General features: G+C 39.3%; 1 protein-coding gene across 1 annotated transcript; it reads right to left on the bottom strand.

Annotated features, from left to right (window-relative positions):
- Nucleotides 1-736: 736 nt before the first annotated feature.
- Dld (dihydrolipoamide dehydrogenase) lies at nt 737-23,091 on the bottom strand. Its single transcript, XM_090333005.1, has 14 exons — nt 22,955-23,091; nt 21,059-21,137; nt 15,987-16,066; nt 14,664-14,732; nt 14,020-14,089; nt 12,909-13,009; nt 12,245-12,388; nt 11,698-11,799; nt 6,870-7,060; nt 4,863-5,033; nt 3,723-3,912; nt 3,106-3,243; nt 1,485-1,574; nt 737-1,395 (listed from the first exon to the last, which is right to left on the bottom strand). Exons 1-14 carry the CDS (start codon nt 22,991-22,993, stop codon nt 1,330-1,332), a joined length of 1,530 nt encoding a protein of 509 aa, XP_090189131.1. The 5' UTR covers nt 22,994-23,091; the 3' UTR covers nt 737-1,329.

The following is a 23,091-nucleotide window of genomic DNA, read 5'->3' as shown; positions in this document are numbered from 1 at the left end:
CAACCATGGAGTTAAGCAAATACAGCAGCTTGATCTTTAATTTTCTGAGGTAAGAAAAATCCAGTTTTTACAATGCATCAGTCATGACTACGACAACCCCTAAAACACTAGACATACAGAGGACAATGTGGCCCATGAAAAAGGCAATTAAAACATGAAAACTAAAACATTCTCCTCTGAGCTATGATCAACTGATAGTATCTTATGACATACAGATTACATTTAGCATACAGACCACATTCTCTAAACTTACCTTAAGACAGTAAGGTTTAGATCACAAGTGAATATGGAGTTCATGTAGTTCTAGTATTTAAAATTTTTTATTTACTTTCCCTTTTAGAAATCTCTGTTATCAAAACCAAATTTTGGAACTCTTCAATCTGAAATGATGCTCAATTAAGAGTTATAATATGCAAAAACCTATTTAACATATTTTTAGTACTTGGTCTTAGGATAAACCATCTTAAACATTTAGCAGTAAATGCATATCTTCTAGCTTTAAAGAAAATATCATTTGCCATTAGCATACAGCAGATTAAATATTTAAGTAATATTTCTCCAAAAATCTTTGTAAACACTTGGTAGATCCCTGTAAAAGATGGAAAGAATGGAAGATGAAAGAATACCTCAGCATTGCAAATATAAAGACAAGATACAATGTGGCCTATAAAAGCAACAATAGAGGTAGTCAAAAGAATTAGGACCGTCTCAAAATGTACTCAGAATAACTAGTAAATAAACATTTAAGACATTTATTTTGACATCTTCATTGCTTGTTGTCATACATTTTAGTCTCCATTTAATGAGTTTTGTAGACATTTTGAGTAACTATCCTTGACCTCAACAGACTCTTAAAAACCCAAACCTAAACTGCAAGATTTTAGGAGTTAAATAAAACAAAATGGTTACTTTTATTTACATCAATTCAGTTTATACATATCTGAATCTTGAATAACATCTTTCCAATATGAAAACCAGATTTAACTTGATCCCTTTCCTTCAAATACAACTGTTTACAAGCCATACTCAAGTCCCTTCCTTGAAAAAGAGATAAAAAGCCATGTAACTTTAAGTCAATGGAGCTGTACCATTCATAAACAGCATGAAAACATGGCTTGATGGAAACTTCCCAGGATGCTACTATCACAGCTTTGTCTCACATGCTAATGCACTGAAATAAAATACTTTAAATATAGATATATAAAATTACTCCATTCTGTCCACAACTATTAAATGCCTTCTAAGTTTCATAATTCAATCCTTAGAATTTCTTAATGAGACCTCTACAAAAGCCTCCAGGAAATTACAGGAAAAAAGTTATCTTCTAGTTTAAAAGTTGATTGCTTTGCCAAATGATGCAGCCAGATTTGCCTCTCTAAAAGCTTCGGATAAGGTCTGCAAAGGAAAAAAATATAGAATTAAAAATCAAACTTATGAGGTAGAAGAAAACTGAAGTACCCATTCTGTGTGTTGTTAATAATTACCGGATGTGCATGGCAGACTCTAGCTACATCTTCACAGGATGCACCATACTCCAAAGCCAGAGCAGCTTCATTTACCATCTCTCCAGCACCCTTTAAATACAAGCCAAGAAGAAGTTTTATTTCTAGGGCCAATGTGTCATGTCAGAGAAGCATAGCGATGATTAAGAAACCAGGCTTTCTTAAGACTGGCACAGCAGTTGAGGAAGAGTGAGGAAAAGCAGAGAAGGTGATACGTAAGACCTTGAACTCTGGTGTCAGTCTAGATGCAAATCCTATGGCTCTTAACCATTCACTAGCTACATGCATGTGCTTCACTTCATCTCTTCAAAAATAATAGCATCTACCTTACAAAGTGACTGCAAAACTGGAAGACAGCCAACATGTAACACTCAAAATATTCTGTTGTCTTTTGGATACCTATAGGAGAACAGGTTTTACACTTAGTAATGTCTTAAGGTTTTCCTTAGGAGACAACAACACTTAGGAGGGTTAACAACAGCTGAGCTGAGGCCTGACTAAGAACCAGCCAAACAAAGGTCTGGGAGTAGAGTTTTCTAGGTGGAGAGTACTGTAAGCAGAAAGGCACTAAAAAATGAACTAACTTGGTCTTTTAAGACAATTGAGTAAAGACTGGCATAACAAGAAATCAGTGAGCAAAGTGAGAACAAAAACAGATGAGGTCAGAAAGGTAGGCAGGGCAGAAGTATATTCAGAGAAGCCTCAAATGCAACAGGTTGAAAAGTACCACTGCAAGGTTTGAAGCAGGAAGGTGGCTTGGTCTACGCTTTAGAGAAAACACTTCAGCTGCATGCAATATAGAAAATAGATGGTGGAGGAGTGTGGCCTAGTGGTAGAGTGCTCTGCAAGCATGCACAAAGCCCTGGGTTCGAATCCTTGGTACCACATACACAGAAAAGGCCAGAAGTGGCATTGCAGCTTAAGTGGTAGAGTGCTAGCCTTGATCTCAAGAGCTCAAGTGCCCAGGCCTAGAGTTCAAGCCCCACTACCTAACAAAAAAATAAAAGTGTAGATGGTATGGCAAGCAATACTGAAAGATTATGGGGGGGGGAAGGGAGGAGGGGGAATAAGGCAGGACCAGGAGCATGGCCTAGTGGTAGAGTGCTTGCTTAGCATGCATGAAGCCCTGGTTCCATTCCTTGGTACATCATACACAGAAAAAGCTGGAAGTGGTGCTGTGACTCAAAAGGATAGAGCACTAGCCTTGAGGAAAGCCCAAGGACAGTGCTCAGATCCTGAGTTCAAGACCCAGGACTAGCAAGGAAAAAATTAAAAAAGTGCTAGGGGTACCCTACTAGAAACAATGCACAAGCTTAGTACTATAGTTCAAGCTACAATCCTGACTGCTGAAGAGTGAGAGGATCTTCAGACTGGGTAGACTTTAGTCTGAGACTATCACCAATTAATCAGTAAATGCTAATCTGGAGGTAGAATGCAAATTGTGAGCAAGAAACCCAAGCAAGAGCACAAGGGCAACTTCAAGTCTTAACACAAGCACAAGAAAGAAAAAGAAAGCATCATATCAATCGTTGGTAGCAACATCAAAATGTAAACAGATTTCCAGAAACCTTAATAAACATTTGTTTGCCTTTACAATACTCACTGGTCCTAAAATATGTGCTCCTAGTATTCGGTCTGTGGATTTCTGTCCAAGAATCTTCACCATACCATCAGTGTCAGCATTTGTCTTAGCTCTGCTATTTGCAGCAAATGGGAATTTCCCAACTTTGTACTCAACACCCTGTGAGACAATATAAAAACCTATGTAAGCACTGATTAAGTTCTTTTCACTTTGTCTGCCTATATTATATGTCTATAAATATCTGGTTATATTTCAAAGCCAAACACAAAACTGTGGTGTTTTTGAAACACAGCTAGTTTATCTGCCCCTCTTTTACTGTTGGCAAATCTAACAGTGATCTCTTTATGATGCTAGAAAAGGAAAAAATAATCCTTGGTATGCTTAACAGTAATTAAAAGTATTAAGGCAAGACAAGGGGTGGGGAGGAGAGAAATGGGACCAAGACATGAGAAAGGGTATCAATGTATGTGAAGTAATGCACCTTCTATCTGGTGAATATAACCCTTCTATTAATTACAATAAAAAATCTATCGGAAAAAAAAAAGTATTAAGGCAGTGGTAAGATGCCTTTTCTCAGCCACTATTGCTAATAGCTTAGCTTTGCCCAATGGAGTAATTCAGTCCATATTTAGGATTACCTCTTCCTTTAACTGTTCTTCTGACTTGCCAACCCAAGCAACTTCAGGATGTGTGTAAATCACTGACGGCACACAGTTGTAGTCAATATGCACAGCACCACCTGCCATTCCTTCAACACAGATGATACCCTCGTCCTCCGCTTTGTGAGCCAGCATTGGACCAGCAACCACATCACCAATAGCGTAGATACTACCAGAAATCAAACAGAACAAAGTGAGCTTCTTAAAGATATTTCAGTTACACCACCAAAACAAAAGTATGATTTGAGCTACTGAGTGACCCCAAAGTATTTCAGAAGCAGCTCCTCTAAAATCCAAGTTCAAGTACTTAGTCTTAGAGCAACAAAAACAGATATTTTAACATCTTTTAAGTATGTTTTCATGGCTGGGAATGTGCCTTAGTAACAGAGTGCTTGCCTAGCATGCACAAAGCCCTGGGTTGGCTTCCTCAGCACCACATACACAGGAAAAGGCCGAAGGAGTAGAGTGGTAGAGTGCTAGCTAGCTAGCCTTCAGTAAAAGAAGTTCAAGGACAATTCCCAGGTCCTGAGTTTAAGCTTCAGAACTGGCAAAAAATAAAAATACATTTTCCCCAAAGCCAATATATTTTTAAAGCATGACACAAATTGTATTTTTAAAAGTGTGTGAAATAAATGTAAAAATTATTGAAAATGCTTTAGCACTTGGAAGGCTGAGGCGGGAAAAATCACTTGAGTCCAGGAGTTCAAGACCAGCTTCAGAAATGCAGTGAAATTCCATTTTAAAATATTCAGAATGTAGAAAATAAAATTTCTTAAATTTAAAAAATAATTATGAGGGCTCGGGAGTTTGGCCTAGTGGTAGAGTGCTTGCGTAGCATGCACGAAGACCTGGGTTCAATTCCTTGGTACCACATACATAGAAAAAAGCCGGAACTGGTGCTGAGGCTCAAGTAGTAGAGCTCTAGCCTTGAAAAAGTCCAAGGACAGGGCTCATACCCTGAGCTCAAGCCCAGGACTGGCAAAAAAAAAAAATTATGAAAGATTTAAAAAAGTCTTCACTATTACATTATATTTGTCTGACAGTTACAAACATGATGACCTGGCTGGAAACATTTACCAGTAACATTGCTAGTACAGAAAGGATGATTACCCAACTTACTTTGGAATTTTGGTTTGGAATCTGCTATTGACTGGAATTCTACCTCTGGGATCTAGTTCAATTCCAAGCTCTTCTAGTCCCAAATTCTGAGTAAAGGGTCGCCGGCCAATGCAGACCAAGAGTACATCACAAGTGATAACTTCAGCTTTATCACCACCAGCAGCTTCAATGCTAAATAAGGAACAATGTTTTAACTTTCTTAAACACATGTGTACATACATATAATAAGAGGTAAAATTTTAATCTCAAACTTTTCGAAGGACTCACTGTCAATACTGACAGTGAATTTTATCCAATAGGAAGACTGTTATTTTATCATTTGCAATAAAAACAGACAGACCTGAAAAAAAATCTATCAGATCCAGAGAGATAAAGGATGCATGTTTTTTTATCTCATATGTAGAAGTTAGATCTCTAATCTATAAATGTACAAGTACACAGGGGTTGTATCTAAGTGTACACAAATGTGTTAACCAAAATATAGTATTTGTAGGGGAGAATTCAAACAGTGCAACTCCTTAGAAAAACTCATAGTCCAAGGAAACAGAGTATCAGGAAATTGGTATTTGAAAGGGTAGGAAGGGGAGAGGGTAGCTGAAAAGAGGAAGGGGGAGGAGAATGCTTAGTTCAGGCAGGATAATCTTCAAGACTCTTATCTCCAATTAACCACAACAAAACTCAAAGTGTGGTGGTGGACTGAAAGTGGCAGAACCCTATCCTTGAGCAAAGAAGCTCAGAGACAGCCCCCAGTCCCCAAGTCAATCCCTACAATAAGAAAACTGAAGAGTGGCAATTCCTGTAGTCCAAGCTACTCAGGAGGCTGAGATCTCAGAATTGTGGTTCCAAGCCAGCCCTGGTGTTTTTTTTAAAAGTCCGTGAGACTTTACGTGCAAAAAGGCCAGAATTTGTGTCACCAGAAGTTGTGTCTCAAGTACTGAAGTGCTAGCCTTGAGTTAAAAAAAAAAGGAGAGGGGGGCAGGGGGAGAAAATTGAAAAGAGTTTGAGGGACAGGGGTGAATAAAGTATGATAATGAAAATGGTGGCATCAAGATGCACTGTATTCATAAACTCATTTGACTGCTAACTCCTTTGTACAATGTATATATGCTGTATTTTATATGAGTATCATACTCCTACACACATAAACCTGCATATGAATACAATATGATGAAACTATCAAATTCCACTTGGAAAAAGTGGGGAGGAGGGAAAAGAATATAGTGGAGGTAGGTGAACATGTTCAAAGTGCACTATGTGTATGTATGGAAGTATCACACTAAAATTCCCACATATTACTAATGTAGGTTAAGTTAACTCAAGCCAGGACCTGCTGGCTCACTTGAGTAAGCCAGCTTATCAGGAGGCTTACACCTACAGATTACAGCTTGAAGCCAGATTGGGCAGAAAAGTCTACGACATCTCAGCAAAATGCTGTGAAGGCATGTGGCTTAAAGTAGAAGAACGACAGCTATGAAGATGAAAGCTGAGTAAAACCAGAAGGTCTTGAGTTCAAGACCTGTCCTACATGGCACAGGATAGGTGTAGAGGGGTATTTAGAAGGCTAAGGAAAGAGAATTCCAAGTATGAAGCCTATCTGGGTCAACAGTAGGTTCTATCTCAAAAGAAACACCCCCTTAAAAAAAAAGCACTAGCATCATGACTACCCCCAAAATACCACCAAAATTCTCAGTAAGAAACATCCAGTACTAGCTGAACTACCTAATAGTGTGCTTAGCCAAGTTATTTCATTAAATTGCCTAAGTACTTAATAGAATGTCAATAATCTAATACTATTGATTTCCTCATACATGGGTCTAATTTGTACTATGAAAACATGTTATAATGACAAAATCTAACTACAATCTCTAGCACAAAATTAACTATTAAATGATAAGCATATTAAGCCAACAGAACAGCCTTAAGTTACCAAAACTCTATCACCTTTGTTACTGAATGTTTCTTAAAGATGATATACCAAAAAAAAAGAAAAAAATGTACCATACTTACGATACATCTATTTTTCCATCTGACTTCTTGGTAGCACCAGTGACCTTGGTATTCAATTTAAATTTAAAACCTTGCTTTTGAAGTACGCGTTGAAATGTTTTAGATATTTCCATGTCAATTCCAAGTCCACCTACATGACCCAAAAATTCAACCGCTGTCACATCTGCACCAAGTCTTTGCCAAACTGAACCCTGGAAACAACAATCCAAAAATAACTCTGATAATCATACAAAATCAATATTCACAGCAAATATTTACTAAATCATCTTAAATAATGTACTGTATTGTAATACTCCTTCTTTTGCTAATGGTTTTTATTAGCAGCTTACACTTAACCTGGTGTTACTTCATACACTTAGTTCCTTACTCAACGTTCACTGAGGTCCTAGAACACACTAGACACCTCTCAGCTTCTAAGGTGTGTGGGAGACAACAAAGCTGCTTGGAGATGAAATGGTTACATAAAACCCATGCTCCATGACAGTACAGTACAAGAAAAGCCAGCCAACTGAGATTGCTGAAAAAGAGGATTGCAACTTCCAACAGTGATTTTTTTGCAGAGGCTTCCACTGAGTGAATGCCACTTTTACAAAGACTAGAAGCAGTGAAAGAAGGGACTGAACAGACAACTGTGAGAGGAGTGGTAACTGACAAAAGGGAAAAGTCCAAAGGCCCAGGGAGAGAAACTAGGTTCTTACTCCTAATACATACCAAAAATTTGGTTTTAAACTGCCTATCTTTGTACTTATTTTCTCAACCAAGGAAAGATAACTTTATTCAAGTAATTCAAACTGAATTGTTTTTTCTCAACATTTTACCCATTAGCCTAATTTCTGAATTATACAAAAGCTACATGTAAGCAAGATGAACATAAAGTTTACTACTACATTAAGTATGAAACACTAGAAACAAACCCTTTGAAAGAATTTACATTAAAATCATCTAATAGATGGGCACCAGTGGCTCACACCTGTAATCATAGCTACTCAAGAGGTTTAATTCTGTGGATTACAGTTTGAAGCCAGCCCAGGCAAGAAACTCCATAAAATTTATCTCTAACTAAAGCCAGAAATAGAGCAATGATTCAAGTGGCAGAGTGCTTGAGCAAAAAAGTGCTGGGTACAGTGCCTAGATCCTGATGTCAAACTCCAGGACTGGAGTGTGTGTGTGCGTGCGTGTGTGTGTGTGTGTGTAAAACAATATGACCTGAGTTTGCTTTTCCAATAAGGTTTGTACATTCATTTTATACATTTCATATATTTTGTTGATGAGAGCTAAATTATTAGTAAGTCACTAAAACTCCAACAGTAATTATATATAAAACTTAAAATGGTTGGATCTAAAATCCAAGACTATAAAACTTTTAGGAAAAGACTCAAATATAATATAATCTCTGATACTGGAGTTTATGCAAAGATTTCTTAGACACACCACCAGCAGCACAATTCATAAAACAAAATATGATAAATTAGACCACCATCAAAACTGTATTATCAGAAGTATTAAGCCAAGAAAATAAAAAGCCACATACTGGGGCTGGGAATGTAGCTTAGAGGCTAAGTACTGCCTAACATGCAGAGCCCTGGGTTCGATTCTTCAGTACCACATAAACAAAAATTATATATATATATATATATATATATTACACACACACACACACACACACACACACACATACACATAAATATATACTTTTTTTAAAGCCATAAACAGGTAAAAATGTACTTGCAAACACCTATGATAGAACTTTCACTGTGGGTTTTTTGTCTTGTTTGGCCATTTGTCTATGGGGGCGGTACACAGAAATGGACGCACAAAGGGTGAACACAAATGTAGCAGAGGTACTTACTAGAAATTAGCAGCAATATGCACTAGATACTATGTTAAAAATGAACTACACAATTCCTAGGTGGGGAAAGGAGGGAAAAACTGGGAGAGAGTGAGGGAGGGGTAACACCACACACCTTAAGCTCAGCTTGCAGCCAGCTGAGGCAGAAAGGAGGGGGAGGAATGGGGGGGGAGAAGGACAGAGAGAGAGAGAGAGAGAGAGAGAGAGAGACAGAGAGAGAGAGACAGAGAGAGAGAGAGAGAGAGAGACAGAGACAGAGAGAGAGAGAGAGAGAGAGAGAGAGAGAGAGAGAGAGAGAGAGAGAGAGAGAGAGAGAGAGAAGGGGGGAGGGAGGGAGATCTCATCTCAATAAAACAGGACATGGGAGTACAAGCCTATGATATAAGCTACATTAGAAGCCATAAGTAGAAAGATCTCAATCTAAGACCAGGCTTGGGAGAAATGGGAGACTCTTATAAAAAAAAATGACGGTTTATTACATAGATTAATATGTATCTATGACATACAAACCCTCAGCCTAATTTTAATTATGTTCTAAAATCTAAGTGCCAGTGATTGTATATAGAGATTCCCTTCCTGAATACTTGTTTGTTAAACACGTTATTTCAAATATGATGTAAAAATCAATGTTAATAAATTCTTTAATAAAAAAAATGGTTGGGGTATGGTTAAATGGTACAAGGCTGAGTCAAAACACAATACCAATTACACAGAAAAGATATGGGAAAAGGCAGGCAAATAAATAAACGCATAAAACTCTCAAGACCTGTAAATCATTAAAGTCTCAACCTAACAGAGCCCAATGGTAGAGCACCTGCCTACCACTGGCCTACTACAAGGCTCTGAGTTCAAACCCCAGTACTGCGGGGGTGGGTGGGAATGATTAACAATTCAGATTCAGGTATCACTCAACTCTTGCTGAGAGGTCTTAAAGGAAAGTCAAAAGTAAACAAAAGCTGGGCACGGGTGTTTCTTGCCTATAATCCTAGCTACTCAGGAGGTTGAAATCTGAGGATGGAGGTTCGAAGCCAGACTGGGCAGAAAAATCCATGAGACTCATTTCCAATAAACGACGCAGAAAAGCTGGAAAAAAAAGTGGTGCTGTATTCCACTACTTGGCATTTACCCAACCATCCAGAATCTAGGGCATACTAAATCCACTAGCACAGCAATGTTCATTGCAGCATTATTCACCATAGCAAAGATACGGAACCAACCTAGATGTCCCTCAGTTGATGAGTGGATCAACAAGTTGTGGTATTTGTACACAATGGAATTCTATGCTGCTGTCAGAAAAAACAACATCGCCCCATTTGTTAGGAAATGGAAAGATTTAGAAAAGATCATATTAAGTGAACTAAGCCACACTCAAAGGAACTTAGGCTCAATGGTTTCCCTCATTTGTCATAATCAGTAGAAACCTTGGGCTCTACTAGCAGAGATCTGCAATAGAGCAAAATCTTGATACATAAGGCCATATAGTATGAAGCTAATTGAAAGGACCTCCAGGATATTGAAACAAAAGCCATACAATGAATGATTGTTGTCCTAAATGTACTATGTTATCTCTCATCTCCTTTGCTGTCCCTTGGGTATCTCATATTGTTATAGTATCTCACTTTGTTATCTGATAAATTGAATTTATTTGTATTTGGTTATTTGAAATTTGATAGGGAAGAGGGAAAAAGAAAATGGGATGGGGGTGGGGGGAGGGTAATGGGTACCAAGACATGTGAAAGGGTATCAATGTACGTGAATTATTGCACCTTCTATCTGGCAAATATCATGTAATCCTTTTATTAATTACAATAAAAAAAAGAAAAAAAAGTGGTGCTATGGCTATGAAGTAGTTCACTAGTCTTGAGCACAAAGAGGGTCTGAGTCCTGCAGGAGTCTGAGAACAAGAATTTATTCAGACACCAATCTACAGAGTCTGATTTCCTTCAGGTGCAGTTAACACTCTGGGAACAGTATTTTAAAAAGGAGAAAGCTGGATTCAACCAGGACAATTTTTGCAAAGTAAGTGATATCAGAAAAGTGTCAGAAGTGAGGGACAATGGAATCAAACCAATTAGGAAACCAGTCAAGACAGGAAAACACAATAAAAAAAGTAGATTTCTGGACTAGAAAATGCTCGGACAATAAAGAATATAAAAGTACACTAGTGAAAGGAGACATTGTCCACAAAGAAATGTACTCATTATTGACATATATTTCTAACACATGTGAGAAGACTCATGTTGTGTACACTATGGTAAGGTGTCATTTTCATCTTGCTCAGAATGAGAACTGTTATATAATGTCAAAGGCTGTGTCAAATTAACAAAGACTTAAACCAGTATTAATGAACAAAAAGAGGAAGAAACAGAAGATTAATGACTAATGATTACCTCAAGAAGTTGTCTTGGGGGGCGGGGAACATAGCCTACTGGTAGAGTGCTCACTTGGCATGCATGAAGCCCTGGGTTCAATATCTTGGCACCACATACACAGATAAAACCAGAAGCGCTATGGCTCAAGTGGCAGAGTGCCAGCCTTGAGTAAAAAGTGTCCAAGGACAGTGGGAGGCCCTGAGTTCAACTCCCAAGACTGGCAAAAAAAAAATTGTCTGCCAGGTGCAGTGGCTCACACCTGTAATCCTAATTACTCAGGAGGCTGAGATCTGAGGATCAAGGTTCAAAGCCAGCCCCGGCACAAAAGGACCTGAGACTCTATTTCCAATTAACCCCTAGAAAATGGGAAGGGGGGTTTGGCTCAAGGGTAGGGCAGTAGCCTTAAGCTGAAGAGCTCAGGAACAGCGCCGAAGCTGAGTTCAAGCCCCATGACCCACCAAAAAAAAAAAAAAAAAAAAAAGTTGTCTTGATTTTGATATTACCAAAAATTGTTTTGTGAAAAACCTGACTAGCCTAAGATGTTATACAAAGAACAAAACAGGGCATTAAATCCCTTCCAAGTGATTAAGAAACTGACCACACTTACCAATTCTACACCAATTACTCCTGCACCAATAACAACCATCTTTTCTGGAACTTTTTTTAATGATAAAGCACCTGTGGATGATACTATTGTATCTTCATCAATCTAGAAAACCAAAGACAACCAAAGTTATTTGGAAAAACCCAGTCATTTGTTAATTGTGATCTCACTCCATAAAAATCACTAACAATATTAAACTTCTTGTCTTTTCTATATACTCAATTTTATCAAATCAATTGTATATGTTAAGCAAAACTTTTTTAAAAGACCAAACAATATTTAAAAGATAAAAAATATTAATAAAAATGGCTCCTTTAAATTTTACCATTCCACATTCAAAACAAAATGATTAACTTTAATTTCAAATTGAATTCAAATACATGTTTAATAAAATGTTCTCTAGTGAAAATTACTGTAGGAAAAAAATGGGAAACTTTTTGAGGCTTAATCATTGTCAAATTACAGAATTCTAGTCATAAATCTTTGTGAACAGCACAAAGTGATTTCCAAAACTTAGGTTAGCAGTTGTAAGAATTAGAAGCATAAATACCGTGATTCCAGGAAAAGGAGTAACTTCTGAGCCCGTAGCTATAAGAATGTTTTTTGTATCAATAACCTGAGTGCTGCCATCGGCTTTCGTAGCTGTGACTTGATTCTTGCCAGTTATCTTTCCAAAGCCATTGACGTGAACAACCTTTATGAAATAACTTTTATGAATTTTCAAAGTTTAAAGTATTTTTTAAACAACCTTTATGATTTTCTTTTTTTTTTTTTGCCAGTCCTGGGCTTGAGCTCAGGACATGAGCACTGTCCTTCGACTTTCTCAAGGCTAGAGCTCTCAGCACCATTTCCAGCTTTTTTCTATGTATGTGGTACTGAGGAATCAAACCTAGGTCTTCACACATGCTAGGCAAGCACTCTACCACTAGGCCAAACTCCCAACCCCTATGAAATAACTTTTATAAATTTTCAAAGTTTAAAGTATTTTTTCTGATTAATATATATAGATAAAAGGGAAAAAATACTCGTTAATTTATAGTATACTTCCTTAATAAACACTACACATGTAGCGGCAAGTCATTTTATACCTTACAAATCTAGATGAGGTCAGCATCACTTTAAATTCTCCCAACAGCCAAGATCAAATTGCATCACTCTTTAGCGTGCAGTGTTTGACATACATATAAAAATCAAGCAGAAATCTGAAGACCAACCTTATTTTGTTTGAATAAATGGGCAATTCCACCTGTTAAAGCTTTTACTGCAGTACTCTTCTGTTCCATCATCTTCTCTAAATTCAAGCGAACTCCAGAAACTGCAAATGGTCAAAAAAACCCTTTAAAACCTTAAATTTTTGAAACAATGTAGTATTTTTTTACTCTGAAAGATTTCAGGTAGTATTTTTTACTCTGAAAGATTCAGGTTAATGTTGATAGAATTATATAAAAGAATTAAATTTTAAAACCATATTTACAATTATATAGAATTATATAAAATTATAAAAAAGAAAAAAGGCTGACATTACCATATAACAGTAACAGAACCTATCGAGCAATGTTAAATGGACGTCTTGGGTAAAAATGCAGAACTAAATAAAATATATCATCTGGGATGAGAGTTAACTGGTAGAGTCCCTACCTAGAAAACACAAAACCCTAAGTTCAAAGACCAGTACTATAATAAATAAAAATTACTGTATGAATGTGTCCCACTGTGACACATTCTACACCCTTTTTCAATAATCGTTATTAATCAGAGGACAATTAAACTCAAATGGCAAAGCAGAACATCATCTTTAACTTTTAAATAAAGGGAAATGCTAAACTACATAAAACAAAAATTTAAATTATATGTATTTGAATTTCAAGTACAGAAGATTTTAAGTTTAATCAACTAGTACATTTTAATCACAACTCAGAAGACAGCACTGAAGCAACCACATTAAGATAAAAATATTTATATCTCTATAGTTCTATTGAGTTAAACATCTCAGAAATCACCTCATGCAACCAACACACACTGGTGGGTGGCTCACACCTGTAATCCTAGCTACTCAGGAAGTGGAGATCTGAGGATCAGGGTTCAATGCCAGCCCGGGCACTAAAAAGTCTGTGAGACTCGTACCTCCAAATTAATCACCAGAAAACCAGAAGTGGTGCTGCGACTCAAGGGGTAAGCCTTGGGCTAAAGAGCTCAGAGATAGCACTCAGGCCCAGAGTTCAACTGCCACCATTCTTACTTGTTCCTCACTACTTACTTATATGATACACTACACACAACATACACAAAAGGCAATGTCTAGTAGTACTGCTAAAGTATACTTACCTTCAATTCCTCTAGATGAAAAATCTTTTCCATGGGCCATATGGTAATAATGAGAGTTATTCAATAAAGCCTAAAGGAAATAAGGCAAAACTATCAAATATTCACATAGACACTCTGTAATCAAAAGGCACTAATGTAATGACATTCTCTACTTCTCTATGTGGACTAGTTTAAGACTTTTATAGTGGCATAACACTAACAGTTCATTCTTTCCTTATGTAATTAATTGAAGGCGGTGACAAGGGGAAAAAAAATCAACCAATTGGAATAAAAAACAAAATCAAGTTTATTTTCTTTAAAAGTAAAAGCTTAAGAACACCCTTCAGGTTGGCAGGCAAAAAAGCAGTCACGCTTACATACATAAAGATGCAAAAGAATTGTTTCATTGGTAATGGAAAGCTAGAGAGAGGAGAAAAAAAGGAACATCATGGTCATGTTCTGAATGAGAAACTAGCTACTTTTGAGACATGTAAAATGTGGTGGGCTAGTGATAGCACTCTATAAAGTTTTACAAAGAAAACTAAGTTTTAAAAATCATACTGTTAATATTTTTTAATGTTATTCTAATAATCTAGTCTCAATATGTCCTTATAGTTGTGCCTCATGGAAAAAAAAATCTCTGGGTATACCAAGCATACTCTTACCTTAGAAGGAATACAACCAACATTCAAGCAGGTTCCACCAAGTGTTTCATTTTTCTCAATGCAGACTGTCTACAACCAAAGCAAACATTTAGTCACATATACTCTGATGTACTTCCAAGTCCAATGCAATAGCCTTCATTGTCATGCAAAGCAGGCTACTTCATCTGTTCTTTAAGAGATTTATAACTGTTCCACCTAAACAAAACCCTGAAGCCCTGGGTGTTTCATTTGGTGTTTCAAAACCAGTGAAAAACTCTGGATATATTTGAATGTCTGACCTTCTTCAGTAATCCATTCAAGAGACAGAAGTCCCAGCATTTACTTAACTTAGTGATTCCTGGTATCCTGGATCTGTTACTGAATCTGCCTGCCTCAGTTCTTGCTGATTTCTTGTCATTAATCTCTTGGAATGTGCCCTTGTGTATATTTTCCCCATAAAGCCCTTAAAAGGGCCAAACTACATGTGGAGGTTGGGGAAAATACCTTCAGTTTGTCCAGCTCTGTTGCTTAACCCATTCCTTGCTTCATCATGTTTTGAATAGGAGATGCACAAAAGGAACAGTGCCCAGACCCTAAGTTCAAGCCTCCTAAGGTTAATACTGGATGGGCATATTCTTTATCCACTGCTGCATAATCTACTGGTGGAACCAGCAGTAAATTAATTATGCTAAAAGATGCTTTCTTTTGATATTACCATTCTTTTCCTTTTCTAGCTCTGCAAAGGACACTCGAATTGGGTACTTGCATCTACTTTCACTCACTGGCTAGGGGTCTACCAACTGAGCCAAGCCTTCAACACATTACCCTTTTTTTTTTTCTTGGTGGGTCATGGGCCTTGAACTCTGGGCCTGGGCACTGTCCCTGAGCTCTTCAGCTTAAGGCTACCAAAGCTACCGTCCTATCCTTTGAGCCACAGCCCCACTTCCAGTTTTCTAGTGATTAATTGGAGGTAAGAGTTTCATGTTCTTTAGTGCCCTGGCTGGCTTTGAACCGTGCTCCTCAGATCTCAGCCTCCTGAGTAGCTAGGACTACAGGCATGAGCCACTGAGACAGGCCAACACTACCATTATTATCTTACTTTTATCACAGTCATCCTAAGACTGATTAGAAGCTAAAGGAAATCTCTGGGAAGAAAAATAGTAAACTTTATTTTTCATACAACCAATACAAACGCATAAACCTCCTCACTAGTTTCTGGCTTACAAATACTTTGTACTATTAAAAAAATATATGTTTTTACCTGTCAAGTCTTCTGTGAATAATGGCAGACTCATTACACCATATAAAAACAAAATTAACATCTAGTTTGAGCTTAAACCTTACCTTAAAGCCTAACTGGGCAGCTTTAATGGCAGCAACGTATCCTCCAGGACCAGAACCTATCACTGTTACATCAGCATCAACTACAATAAAAACAAATTAATATGAAACAGCAAATCTCTTAATATTTACCCCAAACAAGTTCTTTATTGAGGCCAGGAGTTTGACCTAGTGGTAGAGTGCTTGCCTCGCATGCACGAAGACTAGGGTTCAATTCCTCGGTACTACATATATAGAAAAAAGCAGGAAGTGGTGCTGAGGCTCAAGTGGTAGAGCTCTAGCCTTGAAAAGTCTAAAGACAATGCTCAGGCCCTGAGCTCAAGCCCAGGACTGGCAAAAAAACAAAACAAAACAAAAAAACACACTTATTTTGCTTGGCTCACTCCTGTAATACTAATTATCCATGAAACAGAGATATTGAGAATGGTGGTTGAAAGCCAGTAGAAGTAATGAAGTCCAGGAGACTTTTATGTACAATTAACTACCCAAAAACCTGGAAGTGTGGAAGTGGATATGTGACTTAAGTGGTAGAGTGAGTTCAAGCCTCAGGACCCACAAAAAAAAAAAGAAAGAAAGAAAAAGAAAAAAGAAATTTGTAGCCGGGCGCAGTGGCTCATGTCTACAATCCAGCTACTCAGGTGGCTGAGATCTTAGGATTGCAGTTCAAAGTCAGCCCAAAGCCAGCCTGGGCAATACAAAGCTGAGACTCTATCTCCAATTAATCACTAGAAAATGGCAAGTGGAAGTGGGGCTATGGCTCCAGTGTAGGGGGGTAGCCTTGAGCTGAAGAGCTTAGGGACAGCACCCAGGCCCAGAGTTTAAGCTACCCTCCACCCGCCCCCCCCCCAAAAAAAAAATTGTAGGCTTAGAGTGTGACCTAGTGGTGGAGGGCTCACCTAGTGTACATGAAGCCGTGGATTCAATTCCTCGGTACCACATACACAAAAAAAAGGCGGAAGTAGTGATGTGGCTCAAGGGATAGAGCTTTAGCCTTGAGAAAGCCCAAGGACAGTGCTCAGGTCTCAAGTTCAGGCCCCAGGACTGGCAAAAATAAATAAATTTAAAATTTAACTTTAAAATTTACTGTCTAATATTTCAAATTTTACTTTGTTTCTACTCATTATTATATATGGGAAAATAATGAGTTTTATAGTATTACCTTTCTATCCAGTGACCTGGCTAAATTCTATAGTTTTACTTAACAATAACTAATAGGAATTTAGAGATAGTAGAAGACAAATCTGCACAAAGGCAAGAGCCTGAGCTTTGCAATGTTACTTACTGGATTTCAAATCGCAGCTCTGCCACTTAATTGTGTGAACTTGGTCAAATGACTTAACCTTTCTGTAGTAGGAGGATGGCAAGCACACATAAATATTGCATTTCAAAGAAGCAGCAAGAAGTCAGACAGGTCAATGGAATATAGTAGCCCAAAGCACCTACTGAGTAAGCAGCAGAGCTAAAACTAAGGTTCTGACCCTTATCTAGTGATCTTATTGTTTAATGACTCCAATTTTAGTCCGCATAAATTCTAGCTGTTTCCTCAGTTCCTCAAATGTGCTGTGCTTCTTTCCAAATTAAAATATTCCCACATGCTGAAATACCACCACCCACTCCCATTCCAACCTTTTTCAGAAATCATTATAAAAGCTGGGTGCAGTGGCTCATGACTGAAATCCTAGCTACTCAGGAGGCAGAGATCTGAGGACCAAGGGTTCAAAACCAGCCCAGGAATGTTAGGCTCTTATCTGCAATGGCACTGTGGCTCCAAGGGTAGGACAATAGCTTTGAGCTGAAGAGCTCAGGGACAGCACCTAGGCCCAGAGTCCAATCCCCAGGACTGACGAAAAAAAAAAAAAATGAATGAAAAAAGAAATCATCATGAATCCTGAAGAATTCTGTAATCCACAGCTCCCTGGGCTTTGCTTGTAGACCCCTTGTCAGTCATGTTAGATGTTTATCTTCCTTGAGAAGTAAATCATTCAATGTAAGTTCCTTTAATCTAAGTGTAACAAATTTATTCCTGTCATGAAATGGAAGGTCATACCTCACAAAAACTGCAAATCTTGATAAACTTGGATTATAATAACATTTTTTAAATCCCTCAGAAATTGTAATAGGAACTGTATCATAACGATACTGAAAAAGAGTGTATGTAAGGTACAACAGGTAAGAGTGTACGCATAACAGGTAAGAGAATTCCCTTCATCTATAAAATGGAGAACAGTCATGGTGGGATGCCGTGAAAGTTAAAATTGTGCTTGAGACACAGTTAAGCACCAGATGCATCTAAAGCAGAGATCAAGAGGATTGAGGGTTGTGGTTTGAGATAGATAACCTTATATAGGTGCAGTGACACACAGCTGTCATCCCAGCTACACAGAGACAAATTGGTACATCACAGTTTTAGGTTAGCCTGAGCAAAAATATTCCTAACACCCTTTCTCACAGAAATTCTGTCATAAAGTTCAGGGACACTGAGTCACAGTATATTAAGGTTAAATAACTCAATAAAAAGTCCATTTATTTTCTGTTCTATGCTTATACTTAAACAATACAAGCCAGATGCCGGTAGCTCAGGCCTATAATCCCACTGCTACTCAGAAGGTTGAGATATAAGAATTGCAATTTAGGCCGGGAGTTTGGCCTAGTGGTAGAGTGCTTGCCTAACATGTATGAAGACCTGATTCAATTTGCTGGTATCACATACACAGAGAAAAAGCCAGAAGTGGTGCTGTGGCTCAAGTGGTAAGGTTCTAGCTTTGAGGAAAAAAACCCAAGGACAGTGCTCAGGTCCTGAGCAGAAGCCCAGGACTGGCCAAAAAAAAAAAGAATTGCAATTTAGAGCCAGCTAGAGAAGACTCATGTCCTGAAGACGCCTACATCCAATTAACCAGCAAAAAGCCAGAAATGGTGGTTCACTGCCCAACATTCAAAGGTGCATTGTTCTTACAGGTTCATGCCAGAACCCTTGAAAGAGCAGCAAAACCTAACTCTGAGTTCAAGGGATTGGCAACTGTCTTGAAAATCTACATACAGAGCAGGAAGCAATGTCAAATCCTCTTCTAGCAATGAGCATTGACGTTAAAGCCTGGCAACTTTCCCTACACTGTTCTCATTGGCAAGGAGGTGCTGGGGTAAACTGAGCCACACCAAGAACCCTCACTGCATAAGAGGACTGAACACACTCAGATAATCTTAGTGGGGAAATCTAGCCATGGGAGAGTGTGAGACAGACAGAAAGAGAAGAGTGCCAAGAATTGAACCCAGGCCCTTGCACAGGCTAAGAACACTCATTAACCGGAACCTCTCAGAGTGTGAAGATTCTGAGGATCAGGGAAAGCAGGAGTGGGAGAATGACACAAAGCACAGCCTCTAGGAATCCTCACAGGAGAGAGATGTCAAATAGACACTTCTACTTTCAGCTCACTGACACATTAAAGGAACAACCTGGAAACAGTATGCTCTTTTTTTTTTTTTTTTAGAATAATTCTCAATTCCACCAAGACACTGACATGCAACCATGTAGAATGGGTGCTAAGGCAAGGTTTGGGTTTTGTTTTGTTTTTCTGGGGCTTGAACTCAGAACTTTTGCCTATCACTCAAGGCTGGTGCTCTAGCACTTGAGCCACAGCTCTTCCTGCTTTTTTAATTTTTTTGCTGATTAGTTGACGATAAGTCATTTTTTTTTTTTTTTTTTTGCCAGTTCTGGGCTTGAGCTCAGGGCCTGAGCACTGTCCTTGGACTTTCTCAAGGCTAGAGCTCTACCACTTGAGCATCAGCACCATTTCTGACTTTTTTCTATGTATGTGGTACTGAGGAATCGAACCCGGGTCTTCGTGCACACTAGGCAAGCACTCTACCACTAGGCCAAACTCCCAGCCCCGATAAGTCATTTTTATCAAGCTAAACTTTAGAGAAACTCACCAAGAGTTCATCCAAGGCATCAAAAGTTATCATTTTCAACAGTCTTAAAACAATTTTATCCCAATGAACAAATTCATTCTTTTTCTCTTTTTTTTTTTTTTTTTTTTTGGTGCGTCATGGGGTTTTACCTCTGGGACTGGATGGTGTCCCAGAGCTCTTCTGTTCAAGGCTAACACACTACCCTTGAGCCAAGCCCTACTTCCTGTTTTCTAGGGGTTAACTAGAGATAGAGTCTCAGGTCCTTTTGAGCTGGCTTTGAACCTTGATTCTCAGATCTCAGGCATGAGCCACCTGCCTGGCCACCAATTCTTAAAACTGCTTTTCTTCTCAAAACCTTTCAATGGTTCCCTATCACAAGTGGGTTTGACTCCATCACCTGGGCTGGCTTACAAAACATTCCACTGATGTAATTTCCCGCTCCTTTCTTGCCTTTGCGTTAGCCGCTTTGCGTTATATAGGACACTGCATCAACCACACTATTTCTTGAATTAGTTAATTCCCACCTCAGACCTTCTCACTGTTGAAATCCCCGTCTCCCACTCTCTCACTCTAGTAAGATGCCTGGGCAGAAATCACCTTCTCAGAAAGCATTCCCTAACACCTACTGGAAATCATTTCTCTTCCTCCTAGTCACTTGTTTTCCATTTCAATGACTTTCCCAAATATGTTACTTATGTATTCTTTGACTTTTATCTACACTCATTTTTCCAAGACCAGGGTTTTGCCTTGTTCACAACCTGGAACATACCAGATGTATAATAAACTTATCAGTGCTTAAAACACCAATGCTTAGCATATAAACAACTAAACTGTAACCCAAATTACTTAAGAGTGATTCTAATATTCTCTTGCCATTTTCTTTTGCTGGTTATGGGAGTTGAACTCTGGGCCTGGTGTTGTCCCTGAGCTTTTCGGCTCAAGGCTACCCCCTACTCCTGGAGCCACTGCACCACTTCCAGTTTTCTGGTGGTTAGAGTCTCACCGACTTTAGTGCCTGGGATGGCTTTGAACCTCGATCCTCAGATCTCAGCCTCCTGAGGAATTTGGATTAAAGCCGTGAGCCACAATGCCCGGCTATTCTTTTGCTTTTATGTCAAAATATAAAAGAACCATCAGTTTGGCTAAAAGCAAACATACTTAGTACTTACTTGACTGATCTGCGTAGGTTCGCAGAGGCACTGCAGAAACTCCTTGTAGGCCATGAGATATTCGACTGAAGTGGCCTCTCTGAGAGGGGGAAGGGGGATAAATATTTTTTTTAAATCTCTATTTTACTAAATAAAAATTCAAAATTTGAAACTACTGAAAGTTGATGAAAACATAACAATTTGGGGCAAATATTTCAAGCACTATTTAATCTTCTATTGCCATGTAGAATTAACATATTAATCTCCTTTAACATAACCAATAATTTAAGCTTCACAACTTCAGCTTGTCATTTTTACCTTTTAATTGGTTCATTTCACAAACCATTTACATTTAACCCAATAAAACTGTATCCAATTCAAGTTTTGCCAACTTTTAGAAAGTGACTTACTGTTAGTGCCAGGACCATATTGTAAGTGTTGAATTCAAGAATTCCAATAATCCACATTATGATCATCTTTTAATCTTTTTTTTGGGGGGGGGGTGGGTCATGGGGCTTGAACTCCGCCTGGGTGCTGTTTCTGAGCTCTTCAGCTCAAGGCTACCACCTTACTCTTGAGCCAAGCCCCATTTCCCTTTTCTAGAGATTAATTGGTGAAAACAGTCTCTAGTCATTTTGTGCCCCGGCTAGCTTTAAATCTTGATCCTCACATCTCAGCCTCCAGAGTATCGAGATTACAGGCTTGAGCCACCACTTGTGTGAGTTATCAGTGTGCCACTTTTTAATCTCTTTATAAGTACTGTTTCCCTGTCTATTCACTTCTTTTCTTGCTTTTTTGTTGCTGGGATCAAACCCAGAACCCTGAGCATACTGGGCAAATGCTCTTCCACTGACCCATATCGACAGCCTGTTTCCTCACTCTAACCTACAAGTATATATATGTATAGTCCATGTTTAACCGGACCAATCTGCCAACTTCCTGAACCATCAAAGTAGGAAAAACAAATTAGACAAGGTAACTAGAAAAAAAATATTAATAATGTACTCATTTTCTAGAGCACAGTTCCAATAGTTTCATCATTGTTGCACAATGTCTGTAAAAGACCTAAAGCTACCATACGGAATGCAGAGCAGCAAAGAAAAGCAAATAGCTCCTGCTCCTGTCACAGCAGACATACGAGAAGCAGTAACAAAACCTACCCTGACACAGTCAAGTTCTCTGGTCCAACGAATGGAACCTGAGGTCAGGATAGCAGACCAAAGCTCAGCAGACTCAATCGCGAGTTTGAGAGAGGTAACGTATGAGAAAGGCGAGATCATCTTTAAAGGAGACCTTCACGCCCAGCCACATTCCGTATGTGTACAACTTAGCTCTACTTAGTGGGGAGGTGAAATGCTAACACTGCCTTCCTGTTAACCCACTGCGATTCACACTACATTCACAGAAGGACCAGAACGGATGGCAAAGGGCACTTGAAAGCCACAGGACCTAAGGACAATTCCGACGACGATCAGCAGGGGTGACAGGGCCGTAGAGGCGGCGGCCCCAGCGCTCCCCGCCCACCATGGAACGGCAGGCGACTGCGGGGTCAGGATTAGGCCCAGGTAGCGGACCGAAGAACGGGACCGAAGAACGGGGCCGTCCGTGACCGGGGTGGGGTGTGCGCTCCCCGGGCCAAGGTGAAGGCCTACGTGGGGCCCGCGCGCCGACGGGCCCGGTGTGTCTACAGGGGCGACCCCCGGGCCCTGAGGCTGGGCCCACGCCCGGCGACACAACTCAGCGCCCGCCAGAGGAGGCCGACCCGGGCCGGCGGCAAGCTGAGGCGGCCCCCGCCCGGTCCCCGCCCGGTCCCCGCCCGGTCCCGCAGGCCCCCCACCTCATAGGCCGAATCTCGGCCTCGGGGTGCCAGCTAATGGCGCCCCTGACGTGGCACGACCCCACCCAGACAGCCCTCACCTTGGCCAAGGTGCAGTACATTCGACTCCAGCTCTGCATTTTTCCTCAGGACTTTTCCCTTTTTCCGCCAAAGCTCTCCCCCCCGCTGAGCGCCTCCACCGCTCTTCCAAGGTCTCCTCGCCCTGCGCATGTGCGAG

This window comes from Megascapheus bottae, chromosome 5 (assembly GCF_031878675.1).
Source record: "Megascapheus bottae isolate mThoBot1 chromosome 5, mThoBot2.hap1, whole genome shotgun sequence".
NCBI lineage: Eukaryota > Metazoa > Chordata > Mammalia > Rodentia > Geomyidae > Megascapheus > Megascapheus bottae.
This window is presented reverse-complemented; position numbering and strand designations above follow the sequence as displayed.

What these genes read in the sequence shown, in the direction of transcription:
- Dld (XM_090333005.1), bottom strand. Translation starts at nt 22,993, where the DNA reads ATGCAGAGCTGGAGTCGAATGTACTGCACCTTGGCCAAG. An exon ending in CTCCTTTTCCTGGAATCACG is followed by an intron (nt 11,800 to 12,244) that starts GTATTTATGCTT and finishes TTGGTTTTCTAG; the next exon opens with ATTGATGAAGATACAATAGT. An exon ending in TTCCAAACCAAAATTCCAAA is followed by an intron (nt 3,913 to 4,862) that starts GTAAGTTGGGTA and finishes GATTTCTGGTAG; the next exon opens with TATCTACGCTATTGGTGATG.